This window comes from Acanthisitta chloris, unplaced genomic scaffold (assembly GCF_000695815.1).
Source record: "Acanthisitta chloris isolate BGI_N310 unplaced genomic scaffold, ASM69581v1 scaffold33067, whole genome shotgun sequence".
In the NCBI taxonomy this organism is placed as follows: domain Eukaryota; kingdom Metazoa; phylum Chordata; class Aves; order Passeriformes; family Acanthisittidae; genus Acanthisitta; species Acanthisitta chloris.
Window position 1 is genome coordinate 248 of NW_008681853.1, and position 16,466 is coordinate 16,713.

The following is a 16,466-nucleotide window of genomic DNA, read 5'->3' on the forward strand; positions in this document are numbered from 1 at the left end:
TCGGGGCTGGCCAGCTGCCAGATGCTGCCCCACGGGGAGAACCTGCAGGACGTGCTGCCCCGGGAGCTGTATCGCCGCCTCAAACGCCACCTGGACTACATCAAGCTGATGCTGCCCCACTGGATGACCCCGGACCAGCGCGGCAAAGGGCTCTACGCCGACTACCTCTTCAATGCCATCGCCGGGAACTGGGAGCGCAAGAGGCCTGTCTGGGTGATGCTCATGGTGAACTCCTTGACGGAGACCGACATCCGCTCCAGGGGCGTGCCGGTGCTCGATCTCTACCTCGCCCAGGAGGCCGAGAGGATGAAGAAGAAGACGGGTGCGGTGGAGAGGGTGGAGGAGCAGTGTCACCCGCTGAACGGGCTCAACTTCTCCCAGGTAAGGAGGCTTCTGGGCCTTGTGTCGTGTCCCAGGACACGGGGGCTGCTCTTGCGTTTTGGTCAGTTGATGGGGGTGACCCCCAAGTGGTCACTTATGGACCTCAGCAGACTTTGTGTCAGGCTCCCTGTTCCCCACTCTTGCTACCTGCAGAAAACCCACGATGTGCACAGCAAGCACTGCATGTGTATCATGTATAATTTATTTGAGTGGCAAATGTCCAGGGTGTGAATGTGCGTGTCTGCTGACTTGTGGCTTGCGAAGGAAACTTCGTCCTGTCCTGTCCCAGAGCTGGGTAAAAACTGCTTTTTTTTTCTTTTTTTGGTTTGTTTGTTTTGAAGTAAAGCAGCTCTGTGGTACTTGTCAGGAAGAAGATGAAGCATGAACAATGAAAATAGAAATTTCGACATTGTTCAAATAGATTTAAGTACATGCAAACTGTCGGTTGCCTTTTCAGTGGTCACTCCAGGTCAAAACAAAGTGGCTCATGTTGCCCTAATGTACTGGGGGAAATTAACTGTGCAATCTGCTTGGATTGTTTCATTTCAGAGCAGGTAAAGTTCAGCAAAAAGAAAAGGATGTAGATTAAGAAACAAAAGTTATTGGTGTAACTGGACTCCAGAATTCTTTCAGTGGATTTAGCTTTAAACAATCAAATACTGAGCCATGAGATCTATTTCATTTCAGTGGATTAATCAGGAACACAGTCACAGCTATTGACTTTGCTTTGTGAAACTGTTTATGTGAAATCAGATTTACTAGAAATTGAGGAAATGAATGTGTGTGGAAGAAAACAAAGTAATCCATGGGAGATTTAAGATGGTGTCAGTTACTGCTATGATATTTCGTTTTTAACCTGCTTTTGGTGATTAGTTTTGGATCAACCTATTTCCAGCTTTATCTTACTGTCCTAGTTTGACCAAAAAAATTCTTAGTGATGTGGGAATAAAGATTAGAGGACTGATCCTTGCTGTGATTAAAATGTCCTTAGAGTGCCTGCACCCCTTTCTCCCCTGAAGTCTAGTGGGAACTGTTTTAAGGGGAAAAAGTCTGGCTTTCACTAACACTTGGTTCCTCCAATATTTCAGCTAGACATCTAACTCTGCATACAGCCTTCAGAGGAGAAGATTGGTTGCATACGCTTCTGGAGGAATTTTCCTGTTTATCAACAAAAATAATTAAAAGAAAGCCCCACAGGACCTTTGCATTAATTAACACATCTCCAAACCAAGGAATTCGTTTTACCCTGTTCTGTGTGAAAGGTTTAAGTGCCTGTCCTCTCTGTTGAACCCCTTCTATAAGGTGAGGTAAAAATAATTAACCATTTCAGACGTTCAGTAGTGTTTGGTTGTATTAGGTCAAAAGTGGCAGTTGGAATCAAGCATATGAAAGCACTTGATTAAAAATGTACCACTTGGAAGCCTTTTAAATGTGAATCATATTACATTTTTTTCTTTTTAGAAAGAGAGAGGGAGTGAGCGACAGAGAAAGGAAAGGGGACAGAGGACAAAACTCGCTGCTGCTCTTACCATAATTATTTTTCTCTCCTTCTGTAAATTTTAAATAGCAGCAAAACTTTCCCCTTCATTTTGCTACAATGATTATCTAAAAAAGAACAGTAGAGACATTACTGCTGTTGGCAAGTAAAGGATAGTCATTTATGCAAAACATTTGTGCTGACTGAAAAAATACATTGCATTTTAATGGTGAGAGAGAATTGACAATGTTGCTAAAATAAATCAGTGTTCAGGATGACTTTTCCTAGATTGAAGCTTTTTCTGGGAACAAGGCCACCAAAACAACAGGAGACAAAATTAAACAAAACAAACCAGATATTTATTTTCTTGCTTCCTCTAGATCTCATGCATCCTGACACCTGGCTAGTTGTTTAACAATAGTAATTTGTAATGTTATCACACCGTCTGGCAGTCCTACTGCTTGGTGTATTGCTGTGCTAATTTCGTGGAGTGGATTACTATTGCGAGGTTTCCCCTCCCAATTTCAGGTCTTGGAGCCTTCCTTAAGCAACACATAATTAAAGCACTAAAATGGAAATCAGAAATTGAGCAGCTTTTGTCTCGTAGGGTGTTTGCACAGTTTGATGAGAACATCTGTGATAAATTATAGTCCCAAATCTGCTAAGGGCATCAGCATTTTTTTACCTGTTTTCAGCATTACTGTTATGGGAATACTGCACATAATTTCTGCATTCAGAATTCAGGTTTCAAAACTGTGCCTTGCTGAATCATGTCACTGCTTTTGTTTCCTGCGTCCCCAAAGTCCAGTGTTTTTGCCCTAAGCAAATTTTTAAAAAAGAAAGCTTCCACACAACCCCCCCCCCCCCCCCACTCAAAGGCAGCTTTGTGCTACTGCAAATATTTAATCTGACTACATGCACCAAATCTGTTAATCTGATACCGTGAGGAGGAGGAAATCTAGGAGTGGTCCCGGTGTGGTACTTGGTTTTGATCTGCTCTGAAAGAAAGAGGATACACTTGCATTTTTGACCAGGAACAATCTTTGAAACGGTCTGTGCGTGGCTTTGAAATGTTGATTGTCTTGGCCGGATAAAAAGATTAAGGTGGCTCATATCATTAGTTGCTTCCTGGAGAAGCAGCTCTTGCAGGTAGAGCAGGGCACATTGTTTTCTGTTGTAAACCCCAAAACTTTGTCGTTTGATGCTCTGCTCCCCCTGAAATCTGCTCAGTGTTTCCTGCTACTCTTCCACACTGGCATCACTCCCGTCGCCCTGCTGACTGGTTGCTGTCCTGCATGGATCCTGGAGGGAGTGTTATGCCACCTCCTGGGACTCCGGCAGCTGCTGGTCACACAGATTCTGGGCCCTGAGTATGGTATAGCTGGTGTCAAGGTGGCTGAATCCTAGCAGAATGCTGGGTTGGGAGCCTGGCAGCAGGGGAGTTCATGTCTGCTTTGAGTCAGGTTAAAATTTCACCCCTTCTTGGTATTCGAAGTTTCAGGGTTATCATGGAAGGTGGGACAAAAAAAGCTGAGGCATGTGAAGAAGAGGAGCCAGACAACTCTGACAGTGCTGGAGTTTATTTACAGAGTTGGCAGAAAAGTGCAAAATCAAATGGGCCAGGACTGAGAACTAAGTGAGGATGGCATTCGGGGCCTTGTCCTGGAATACTAGCAGAGGCACTGCCTGTGGTACCATGACTGGCTGTGAGGACTCGTCCAGGGCCACCTGGGGATAGGGCTAAGCTTTCCCTCCTCTTTGGGACCCTTGTGTAGACCCCTGTGGTGGGAAGCTCTCCCCAGGTTCACACGTACTGTAGTTGAATTAAGGAGAAGGGTGACAGTGACTCCTGCAGCTGCTCAGGTTTGTCTGCATCCACCCTGATGGTTCAGGGCTGTTGTGGGATCACCACCAGCCCCAGAGTGAATGCCTTTGGGCTGCAGTGTGTTCCTGCTAAAGGTCCGTAAGGTCAGCAAGGGGAAGGTCTTACTCCTCTACCCAAACAGCTATTCCCTGGGGGTGTGGGTGGCAGCTCTTGCTTGTGTTTGATCCTGTTTCTCAGCAGGATTCCCAGCCTGAGACAATGTTCATATCCCTTCCTCCAAGTTGGAACTAAATTAAAATCCCTCTCCCATCCCATCCTGAGCTTGCTCTCCTCAGGATCAAGCTGCATTCAGCTCATGCCAGATGCCCTGAATCCCAAGTTTTGAGAGGGGGATTTTGTTTCAGGGCCCAACTTCATCCCGATTTGTTGGCAGGGGAAACTGTCAGGCTGGTGGGGAGCTGCCAGCACCCCTTTTCCTCCCCCTTGGCAGTTCGGAGCTTGCGAAGCCCTGACTTTGGTCTCCTCCGGCTGGTATCATTTCCAACTGCAGGGGGAGATGTTAAATATCAAACCGGTGTTGATTGGATCAGAGGCAGCCTCAAAGAAAGAAACCTCAGACCGTGCCAGATTAAACTTCACACTTCACCATTCTCCCCCTTTCATTTCTTTGCCGCCTCATTCTCTGCACAAATAAACCTAGTCTCCCCTCTTTCTACCAATGCGACAGCATTCAGGGGCAGGAATGACTTTGTTAACAGAATCAGTCTTCATTTCCCAGGTCCTGCTGTTCCATCAAACCCTGGGACATGGCAGCTTTGATTACTTTGGTGATAGGATTAGAGGGGGAACAAGTGCTGGTTAATAAAAGGCCGATGGGTGGTCCATCATGTTTGGTCACTGACAGGTCTGCACCCTTGAAGCTGGACCTTCAGTGGCAAAACAGTAATATACACACGAATACATAGGCAGGGCCACATCCTGGACTCTCTATTCAATCTCCCCTGTCCCCTTGAAAAATTAAACATTTCTGTGATCACAAAGGTGGGATTCTCCAAGCTGAGAGGACTGGTATAACTGACTGTAAGGGAAATTTGCCTGTTTATACTCATGAAAGATCCAGGCTCAAAGTTTTCTGAGCTGAATTAAAGAGTTCAGTTTCAAAGCTAGTTGACTTTTGTTAGTCTGTGTAGTTTATATGAGGGAGAGTTTATTTAATATTTTAAATAAAATGTTTTTTTTGCCTAATAGAAATGGCACCTTTTAGCTCTTAAAAATTTTCAGGCTTTGTGAAGAGATCAGGAGTCATCAAAAATAGCTTAACATCATCTCTTTTGATTGCTAAATGTTGTTGAAATAAATGTTGTTAAAAGGTTTGGTTATGCATAATTATACACAGTGTCCATAGTTTTCAGCTTGCTGCCTTTTGTTAAACTATCATTCCCTTCACACCCCTGCACCCCAGGGTGAAAAAATTCCCCTGGTAAAATTAACCTTGGGGTAAAAATTCACACAGCAGAAATAGAAATCCTTCCACTTAACTCCCTTTGAATACCTAGTAGAGCTGCTTTATGTCTTCACTAGGGGAACTCTTGAGGGTGAAACTGTGCAGGTATTAAAACTACAGTAGTCCCAGTAACATCTGAAAGGATCAGCAGCTGATGTTTTATAGCTCAAACTAACTGTATGTGTTGTGCTGTACAGCCGGTTACTGTGTGCTTCTTCACCACAGCCCCCTTGGAAGGCCCACCCTGGCATTTGATGCCTATTGAGAAAAGAGCCAATCACTTAATGATGGCTCCAGGGGCAGCTGGCAATTCATCTGTTGTATTTATTGCATATATAACTGCCAGAAGTGTTTGTACAGCAGGTTTCCCTCTGATCCTTCACACCTCCCTTCATGAGATCCAAGCCCAGGACAGGTGTACTTGTCTTCCATGAGCAGATCTGGGGGATTCTGCTGGTTGATTTGTTTGCAATATTATGGGTGCTGCTTGTGTTTGATTTTAGGTGGGAATTGCATCTTTATAAGGCGGGCTTTGAAAGGAAAAAGTCTGACACTCAAGAGAGTCTCTGCTGTGTCTGAAGCAGCATGACATTAGCAGTATATAGAAGTCAAATAGCAGAATTGTGCCATTTTTTTCCCATTTGTGTGGTGTCTCTTTGGCTCTGGCAATGCTGGTCCTTGGAGCAGGGAGCTCTGGTACAGCTGCAGTGTGCAAGGCACAGGGAGCCCCCCAGCATGCACTTTGCTCCCTGAAGGAGATGCACTCCCTGAGCTGTGCTTTGGGAAAGGGATCAGTAGAGAGGTGGATGCCCCAAATTCATCCCCCACTTAGGCACTAATGCTGCCTTCAAATCCCTGTGCTATCTCCCCTGGAGCCGTTTGCCACCTCCAAGCTGCTCACCCAGTAGGTGCAAAATCCCCTTTTCAGTAAATATTTCCAGAGTGATGATTTTCTTTTCACTGTTTGTTGTTTTCTGTCAGTTTCTGATGCTGTTGCAGCAGTAGTCAGGATCCTGCCCTGGGCCCAGAGTGCTTTGTTTATAAACAGAACCAGCCATTGACCTTAAAAACCTCAACTTCAAGTATAGTGCAAGCTACAGTCCTCAGAATGCCTCTAACAGCCTCCCTTCAGCTCCCTAGTGAGTGGCAATCCATGTTACAAAGCCAGCCCACATCATTTGGGCTAGTCAGAGGTTCCTGGATTGAAAAGGCCAGAAATGATCTTAAGCAAGGGCACTCATTCCCCTTTCTCTCCTGCGGAGTCAGAGATCAGTGGCAGGGCTCGTGGCAAAGCATATTTGGGAACTTCAGAAGGGACATACTGTAAAATAACAGGTTTCCCCCGGGCTTGGCTTTACACTGCAAACCCTTATTAATCTCTTCACTATCATTAGGAGTTGATGAGACAGGTAAAAGGCAGAAGAAATCACAGTGTTACTGCTTGAGCCGCGTGAAATTGGTGTGATTTCTTTCATCTTTTGGTCCTATTAGAGGAGTTCCCTGCCTGTTTCGATGAGGGTCTGTAAAATGACTTCCCCAGAGCACAGTGTTTAGGATAGCATAAAAAAAAAGGGGCATTTTCAACAGCAACTGGTGTTTTGGAAACTTAATTTTTTTCTTTCAAAGGCCAGTGCCAAAAGAGCCCTGTTTTGCAGGGAATTGTTAAGTGCTTCATGTCCACCCACTTTCCCAAATCCCTCTCTCAAGCAGACAAGCAATTCAGATCCTAGATGCTACTAGACTTGAAATCTGCAGAAAGCACTGTGAGTTGATCACAAAACTTTAGTAGCTCTCAAATGATTTCTAGGTTGCAGTCACTAAGGCGTTTTCCTGAACTAAGGCATTAGGTTCACAAATTCAACAATTTGTTAACCTAATACTCTTTCTGTAACCCAAAAAGCATTATGATTTCCAGCTTGCTTGAGACACCAGAAGTTAAACTGGTGCCTACAGAGCATAAAACTACAGGTATCAGTATTTGAATTTAGTATCTCAGTTCTTGGTCTTCAATTGGAACAAGACTGTATTCTTTGCAGGGTGGGGGCAGACATACAACTAAAATGAGTGACTGGTTGTATCCATCACAACAGCAGTAGTTATGGTGTCTCATCATCTCCGTGGATTTGCTTTCTCTGGTGTACAAGAGAACAATATAGCTGCCTTGTGCTATTGTTTATTGAACCTAATGGTCACTTAAAGGCACAGAGAATGAAATGTGACATGGTTAATACCTGTCAGAAGCTCAAGCAGGAATTCAGACAGATGACTGCTGCTTCTATCACTAGTTATTCCAACAGCAGCCCTTCCCATTTGGATTTCCAATATTTTAGAGCTTCTGCTGCAAGTCATTTCAGGACTCCTAGCACAATATAAATGAAAGTTGCTAAAAACTGTAAATTAAAACCATGTGTTCAGCATTTTGGAATGGATGTTGTATGACTTGAGGAGGCTCATTAGCAAAAGTATTTTTAGTTTGAATGAGATCAAAGACCCAAGATTTTCCATTCTGAGGGTCATTTAACATATGCCTAGACACCCCATTTCTCATCATACATAGATTCCCATAGGCCAGTTATGCCTGAAGAAATCATCATCCCTGAAATATTGTAATTAGATTTATTATCAGTGGACCACTGCTGATCACCTCTGTCCAGGCACTGCAACAACACTGAGGCTTGAAGAGTCTTGCAGATGTCACAAGTTTTATTACTGAGTACTTCAAAATCAGGATTGCAGCCCATGCTGGTGGGTAGCAGTGTTAGAAGTGAAAGACCAAATCCTGTGTGTTGTATTCATTCCAGTGTGTCCCTTGAAGCCAGGGATTACACTGAACCATTCCCAGAAACTTCTATTGGCAGATAGAGAAAGGATTGTAAAAAAAAAGAAAACCAAACTGTTCTTAGTTCTTCTTTTCCTAGTCTCAGTTAATGTGGAAGTTACAAAACCTTTCACATTAATTCCTGTGCAGAGCTTCTTCATGCGTGGATATCCCTGCAATATCAGAGTTCTCTGAGATGGGCATGGAGAAAAGATAGGAATTCAGTCATAGCCAACATGTCAGCTGTATTAGCACAATTAAGGGAATATCAATAAATATTTTACATTTTCCCCAGAAAACTTGTTAAACTCTACCCTAATGTTTGCATTGGGGCACCTGCTGGGAGACACAGATATCCCCAATACATACAGCAGAAGAAGCTGCCTTCCTAGAGCAGAGCCATATTCATCAGAGTCTCTTCGTGAGCCAAGGAATGAGAAAAAGGAAACAAATCTTCAAGTTATTTTCTAACCTCTTTCCATTTTAATAAAAGTCAAGTTATGAGGAACACAGGAAAAATATTTCTTTAAAGTAGGCGATTCTGTGCCTTGAAAGTATCCCTTCAATATTTTAGAAACTGTATTGAATCCAAGGTCTCCATTAAGCTCCCTCACTTTTGTTAACAATCACAATGAAGACTGATTATTCTCTGTATGCTTTCTGCCACCACACAAATTTAGTTTTCCTTTGATTTCTTGCAGCCTTTTCTTATTACAGGTGACAGCATAATAGTGATGGGGAATATTTATTTAAATGGGAGACAGAATGCTCACAGTACAGGAGTTTGCAGAGTCAGCAGAGGGGGAGAGGGCAAAAGGGTGATTTGAGAAACATGCCTGAATTTTTGAAGGTCTTTGTATTTCTGGCTTATGATTGATTTAGAATTTCAGAAATGGTCATTGAGATTAATGTTATTTCAGCAGTGAAGTGTGATGGGACACGTCCCAATGTGTCCCACTGGTTCTAAAGCACTGGTAAAATCATCATAGCACTATTCACTGTGAAAACATTAAGTCTTACACCACATGAAGATCTGATCCTGACATACTGGGCGTCAACCGAGATGCTAACTTGTAGTTCGCTTTCAAGCTAAGCTAATTCTTTTTTTGGGGATATCGCAAGAGCAGGAGAGGTGCAAATATGCTAAAGGGCCTCAAAATGATTGTATTTCTATAAGAATTAACTATACAGAAAGCCCTTCTATTTCATAATGAATTTCCTGATTAATGCAAGGAAAAAGCTAGAAAGAACATTCTCAGAAGATCTCATTATTTGCTTGCTGGAGAAGATAACTCACTAAGACCCAGAATTGAACGATGTCAAGTTTCTAATACAAAGTTATAGCCAAAACAATTCTAATATGGTTTAGCCATCAAGCAGCTGGGATGGTCTTTTGGTAGACAATTACAAGCAAACCTAAGTTTGGTTCCTTCAGCATTTCTCCTTTCCATTTGCAAAGTACCAGTGAGAAAATACCTCATCAGTCCACAAGACCACGTTACACCATCCTGAAATAATCCAGGTCTTTTGGTGGTGAGATGAAGTTCAGAGGTTCAAGGCAGCGGGAATTCACAGGCATGAAACACCGTTTGATTTTATGGATTGGCTGGTTGACTGGCACCAACTAGCTGATTGTGTGGGGCCAGGGAGGATTTTCTTTATTAACTCGAGTGGCTTGGCTGTGAAATGAGACATACTGTACAGTATATAACTCAAGCTCACTTTCAAAGGCATTTTTGTTGAAGCTGAGTATCCAGTGAGACCTGAGCCTTTAACATGTAAACATCTGAAACACACTCTAGAAACTTCATAATTTCAGGTCAGCATTTACACTGGTTCATGTTCCAGCAATAGAATAGTGCTTGCTTTAAAATAATACTCTATTTATATCTAAATATATGACGGTGTGTTTTTTTCTGAGAATGAAACACTGCTTTGAGCACTTGCTTTGTGTTCACTATGGCTGGATAAACTTGTAAGGGATGTATCGTGATAGAGGCTTCAGCAGATTATGGCTCTGAAGTTGAAAGAAAGCATAGTTGGTGCTCTTGGTGTAGATTCTCAAACCTGGAAGTTTTAGTTGTTGGAAGTACAAAGAGCTTCAATCTCCCAAAAGGTGTCATATTTTGGATGGGTTTTGTCATTACTGACAAAGAGATCCCAGTGGAAGATAACCCTAAGAATGCAAAACACAATCACTAAACCCGCAGAAGATCCCTTATCATGCTCTCTCTAAAGCTGTTGCAGATTCATTTGAATTACACTGGAAAGATTTATCTCTTATTAATGGAGCACTTTTCATTTTTTAAAATTGAGTTGTTGTGCAACACATCAAATAACAATGTCATAACACATCATAAATCAGTTTGTTCACCGAAGGATTCCACATGAGTTAATCTAACATCCTGGACACAGTTCATGAGCAGTTAATTTTAGCAGTTCTCTTTGATATATATCAGTTAAGGCAAAGCAGCTCCAGCCATTATGGAGTAGAGTCAAAACTGGTTAACGGCAAAGCAAGTACAGACAAAGATTGTTCACAGATAAAGCCTTTGGCAGATCACTCGAGAGATCTTTGCTTTATATATAGAACAATTGTAGCTCTAATACCAGCAGTGCAGACACTCTGGGAGAAAGAGAAAACACACACACCCCCCCCAAACCACAGAAGAAAACCACACACACCACTTGGTACTTGCATCTAACAAGAAAGTCAAGCTAAAGTTCACCAACCCTGACGTAGTTCCCAAAGAACTCCACGGCAGGCAGTGAGATGGGAAGAAACACCCCCAAAAAGGCATTCAGGAATTATTCCCATTGTCAGTGGGAGAAACTGAGAATGTTTGATTTGAAACACGAAGTCATCCGGCAATCTGCCAAATACCATTTATCTCAAGGTCATGCAAAATAAATAACCCCAAGGGTTAGCTCCAAAGCGGAGGAAGAGGAGGTAGCTAAACAAAAATAGGAGAAGGGATTCCTCTCCCCTCTGGATGTTCAGCATGCTACTGACAAGGTTTCAAGGCCTGGCACCCATAGTGAGTGTAGTATGTTAATGGCAGTAAAACACACCAAGAGCAGAGTACTGCTGAGCATAGCATCATGGAAGGGACTGTGCTTTGAGACCAAGCCACTAAGCTGTCACGCATTTTCTGCAAGAATTAGTCAGGGAGGCTAATTAAAAAGGAAAAGTCTGCCAGAAAAACAATTTCTCTTGGAAGTCTGAAAAGATTGATCCCTATTATTCAGTAGGGACAACCAACGTTTATTTACTGTTCAGCTGGGTGGTCACATGAATGTTTCCGTTCTTCCCGCACACTGAGTATCTGAGCCTTATTACACTTGTTAAGAGAATAACAAGTTTAGCAACTGCCAAATCTAGTAATCCATCCCTCTCAGTCAGGGAAGGAAGGGGTGTGTTTTCCCAAGATTGCTTAGACCTGAGAGAATAGCTTTGAATATACCAATGGGAGAATCCCAAAGGACTTGGCACCCATTCTTCCATTCTCTGAAGCAAAGTTCAGTGTAATTCCCATTAAAACAAATTAAACAAGTATGCAGTCCTCCAGCCTGGAACCCAGAACTGTGTCTCTATTTCTCTTGAAAGTGGGCAAGGTGTCTTTCCCACTGATTTATGTAGAAAGAAGTTTTGTGTAGCCAAATAAGTCATTAAGAGAATTAGGAAGAAAAAAACAGTCAATATTCTTCTAATGTAGTTGTGATTTTAATAGCCTTAAGAACCAGACTGAGTAGAGTAACTTGTGGTTTCATGTTGAACTTTTGATGCCATTTAAAAAACAGTGAACTAAACTCACGAAGTCAGAAGGAGAGTTTCAATCTGAAAGTGTTTTGATTCAGCTTTCCCTTCCCTGGTTCAGCCAGTACCACTGGAGAACACTGTGCAGAGTCGTGTACATCTATGTGGCCTGAGCACCATGCCTTCTGAACAGAAGGAAACAAGCTGGGCAGCTGGATAAGGAATCCTAATCCTTTATATATACATATCAGACAATTTTGTATCTGTAGGCCTTATATAATGTGTTGGAAACTGAGGCATGGCTTCAGAGGCTGGAGTGGCCCAATTATGTTTTTACATCTGGAGCTAAGACTGTGATTTTCCCATCTATAAAGTTCTCTATCTCTTTCAACTTACTTAATGCTCTTAGAAAAATACTTGTATGTGGAGGGGCAGAAGTCCATGAGATGGGGGTGTGAAAGGGACATCCGCAGAAGTCCCGGCTGACTGTGAACTCCAGAACTTAGTGTTCTTCAGGCGAGGTCTTATGGGACACATCTCTGTCCCTTGGTGAATAGAGCGGCTCCACCCATCTTTGCATGCTGTTTTAGTCCCTAAAGGAACTGATTTTCTCAAATGCAAATGATCTTGAAAAATAGCAGAGAAGATAGACTTGCATCATTAGCAATGAACCAAAGGCTTTTGTGTTGCAACAGCTTTTGTTGAGGGATCATTGTGTTGAAAATCCACTGATTTTGGCACAGGCTGGAGGACTCAGCAGTTCCACTTTGCATGTCCTGCCATCATTCAACAGGCAGACCCTGTTGCTAGACATCACAGTAGGGCAGCCAGTTGGCTTCTCCCAACCTCCTTAGGTTTCCAGATGTCATAACAAAATGAGAGAGAGAGCCTTAGCCATCTTCCATTTGTTTACGCTGGAGCTGCTAGGCAGAGACCAAGCCACAACACTGCACAGCTTTTCAAAAAGGACTTAATAGGCCTCTCTGTAAACAGATCTAAATATTTGCTCCAGTGACATTTATCGCATCACACGTCTGGCGCGAGTGTTTCGTCCTTGTTTTGCTTGCGTGTTTGGATTCTCTTATAAACATTAATGAAGTGCTTGAATACAAATGAATAATCCTCCCCCTTTCTTCCCACCCTGGAGGGGAGGGGAATGGGAGGGCATGAAGTAATGATAGTTAGACCTTCAACCCATAATTGCTCAGTACATTGTGATGACAGCTTGCTTTCTCACATGCTTTAAAAGACTTTATTCGGCTTGTACATCCATGCAGAAGGCATTGCACCTTTCTTCAAAGGCAGCTGCAGCTGGGGTTGGAGTGGGGAGCACTTAGCATGCAGCAGTGTGTCATTTGATGTTTGAGTAGTCCTAGCAAGTTGACTTGCTGCTGCCTTCCCAGCAGGCTGACAGAATCGTGCCCTATCTACAGGGCTCTTAACAGGGGATATATTTAATATATTCTTTCCTAAGCATCTGCTTTTGAGCTGGACCAAATATTGGGCCTGAAGCACATAAAATATAACTCCATATGGCTGTTCATCTACCTCTTGCTGGAGAATTGGGGTCATTAAATAGGTATGTTCCAATTGCCTACAGCTTGAATATGACTGGAGACAATGTGCTTCCATTTAGCCCCTTCCATTCTTTCAATGCCTGTATGGAGGACACAGGCCCTAGAAAGTAGTTGGCTTGGTCTTGCTTTTGCTTTTGTCACTAAAGGAGAGGGAGTGTGTGGGTAAGCGAAAACTGACTGAATCTTGTTTCCATAGGTGGTTTCTGTGGGTGCAACCTTTAGAGGATTTTTCTGTTTTCTGAGTATGAGGCCGTAAACCATTAGATGCTTGTTTCCTGGTCATAAGAGGGGTGAAGTTGTGAAGCAGGTCAAGGCATCATCTCTCAACCTGCTCCAGACTGAGGAAACATTGAGAATCTCATTCCTGTGTGGGAGCAGTTACATTGCTGCTCCTTTCTCCCTGTGCAGTTCAAAATGTCACAATATCTTCCATGCACAATAAATTACTATCATCTCCTGCCAGATGGGACAATGATTTGCTCAAGACCTTACTAAACATCTTTAGTTTCTGCAGCTGGGCTTGTAGGAACAGTGGTTTGGCTTGCTTGGAAGCCAGTAATAAAAGAAATTTCCTATAAGCCAAGAGGGTCTCTTCAGAAATTCCCTGAACTCATTCAACTAAACTCTCAGTTCTTTGTTAAGAGCAGAACTGCTGCATTTAAGCTGTGGAACATAAAAGAAGTGATCAATGCCTAGAAAGTAATCAAAAGTTCATTCTTCAAATGATCTATCAGGAAAAAATTATCCTGTGCAAGACATCTGTGGGTTTGTTGTCTGCAATGGTAGTAAGTGCAAAGGATTTATTTCCCAATGGTCAGGCTTTGGGAGGTCAAGAATAGTACCCAAGAGGAAAAACATGCATGTGTTTCCTTCATCTGAGTGATTAGGTATAAAATGGGTTAAAAATTAATACTGTCTTTGGTTCAGCATGTGTATGAAACCATTCAGTCTGCACATACTTGAGTACTATTAGAAAGTGCTGGTCAACTCCATTAATTACCAAATTGCTTATTCAGTCTATACATTCCTTGCATAAATCCATATCAACTTTGCCTCTTGTAACAGTGTTTGTTTATATGAGCCGGAACTCTCAATCCTGAGCGGTCTGAAATGCCTCCCGAAAGAATTTCTTCGTCTGCACCTACAGGGACCCAGACTAATTGCTGTTGAGAGGATGCTCTGTGGGGTGCTTTCTTGGTGGGGAATTGGGAGTAGCAAAATTGTCTGGAAAGGTGTTCTCTTGTCACTTCCTGTCCATGTTGATAGTTCAAATAGAAGAGACTAAAACTCTTACAGTTCTCAGCAGCTGTGAAGTGCACACTGGAAGAAAAAAGCTGGGAGAAAGCGATAGAAAAAAGAGTTTGCTGATATTTTTGTCATCCTCTGCCTGATGTGCCAACACTAATGGAGGCTTCTTTTTTTTTGGCTAATTTATAGTCCAGTGCATTCCTGGGTCCCCGTCGCTCAAGCATTCTGCCTTTTGCTCATTTGCTGGAACACAAACATGGAAGTGTATTTGGAACTCACTGGAGCCTTAAAAAAACAAAATTAAGGCAAGCTGCCAGATCAGAATCTAATACACAACACATGTTTACAGGGTTATAGTCTCTTGCCATGCTGGCTTTAGCAGCACTCCAGTGTGAAGTAGAGTAAATGCCTTCCAAGACCTTTTATCATCCATCGTGCTTATCAAGACAGTAAAAATACTGTTTTTATTTCAGCAAACGTGCCTTTCCTCTTGTCTGAAGCCCTTTGAATTTCCTGCCACATTTGGGATCAATGGAAAAGTATGTCCTTGGTCTTGTTTGTCTACTTTAACTCGTCTTCACAAGAGCTCATGTGCCTCAGGGTTGACTGGGTTCATCCACCAGTTTGGCACGCAGCCCTGAGCAGGACCACTGGTTTGAGAGAAGAGAGCAGTGTTGACCCCCATCTGCCTTTGTGCCTTTGTAGTGTAATTCATGGCACTTCATAAGGAGTTGATGAAGAGCAAAGAGTTGTCCAAATATAATGCACAGAGGATTGAAGTGAATGAGGTGTTTTAAGCTGACCTGGGTTACCTTGGCTTGTCCAAGTGCAAGAGGCCGTTGATTCACATTTGCTTGCTTAACTTTAGGCCTCTCTTTGGGAGTCTTCTGCACTACACGGAGGTTGGCATTTGGTGTGGCCAATGAGCCCCACTAAGACCCTGTAGTTCCTTTTGAGGCTGTTATCTGTGCCTTACACAGTGCTGGTGTCCACCCTCCCATGGTGCCTCCATGCCATCTACAGCATGATAGGACCATTGAGATTGGAGCCTGCTGCGCTGGAGAACTGCAAGCTCAAGGCAAGGACTTGAGTGACAGTTCAAGATTTAGGAGTGGGATGCAATGGACAATGCTGCAAGGCAGAGGGTAGTGGCAAACGGACAGTTATGCCAGACTCTTGTCACCTCCTGTGTCTGCTCTGCCTGGTGTGCAGTAGACAGTGCAAAGCCACTACAGCAGCAGCTGGATGTAGCAGCTGGATGTAGCCTGCAGTATGCAGAATCCAGAAAAATTAAGCTTGAAGTGTCCAAAAATGCTATGGGAGGAGACAAAGATTTGGTGGGTATATGAGGCTCTGAAATAGCAGTAGTCCATTGCTTTTGCTTCTCCTGCTTATTCTCCATACGTAGAATATACCTCACATGATCCATGAAGCGTGCTGGGCCGGCTGGATCCCATGAGCTCTACATGCACTACTCCAATCTTATCAAGGGCTGTGCTTGCAGGGAGCTCTACTAGCAGGAGGGAAGACTTTTGTGGGGCCTCAGGGACAATCCTGACGTGGCCCTTTGTGTTTCAGTTCTCTGTGTGCAAGATGGGCAAGATATTAGAGCTATTTATTTTTGGAAAATGTGGAGGTTTTTTAAACAGAAACAGTGCTATAATTTTTTGCATTTGAGGGGAAAAAAAGGGTTCTTGAAATGTCTCAATTTCAAATTTAAAGTGAAGTTAGAAAAACCCAAGAGTCTCATCAGCAAAAGAACGATCTGGTGACTGACCTAAGTGGACATTTTTGTGCTGTTAGATCATAACAACACATTAAAGATAGAAAAGGCTGAATTCTGAATTTTTTTTCTTGAGATACAATAGTTTTTCCCTGC

At 42.9% G+C, this 16,466-nt stretch overlaps 1 protein-coding gene across 1 annotated transcript in view; it reads left to right on the forward strand.

Annotated features, from left to right (window-relative positions):
- Nucleotides 1-16,466, forward strand: part of LOC103805583 (metalloprotease TIKI2) — a gene marked incomplete at both ends in the record, with an annotated part of 169,501 nt that overhangs the window by 189 nt on the left and 152,846 nt on the right. Inside the window, one exon of the mRNA XM_009078239.1 lies at nt 1-381. This exon is cut by the window's left edge and continues 189 nt beyond it. Coding sequence (XP_009076487.1) covers nt 1-381 — 381 coding nt within the window. The remainder of the gene's footprint in view (nt 382-16,466) is intronic.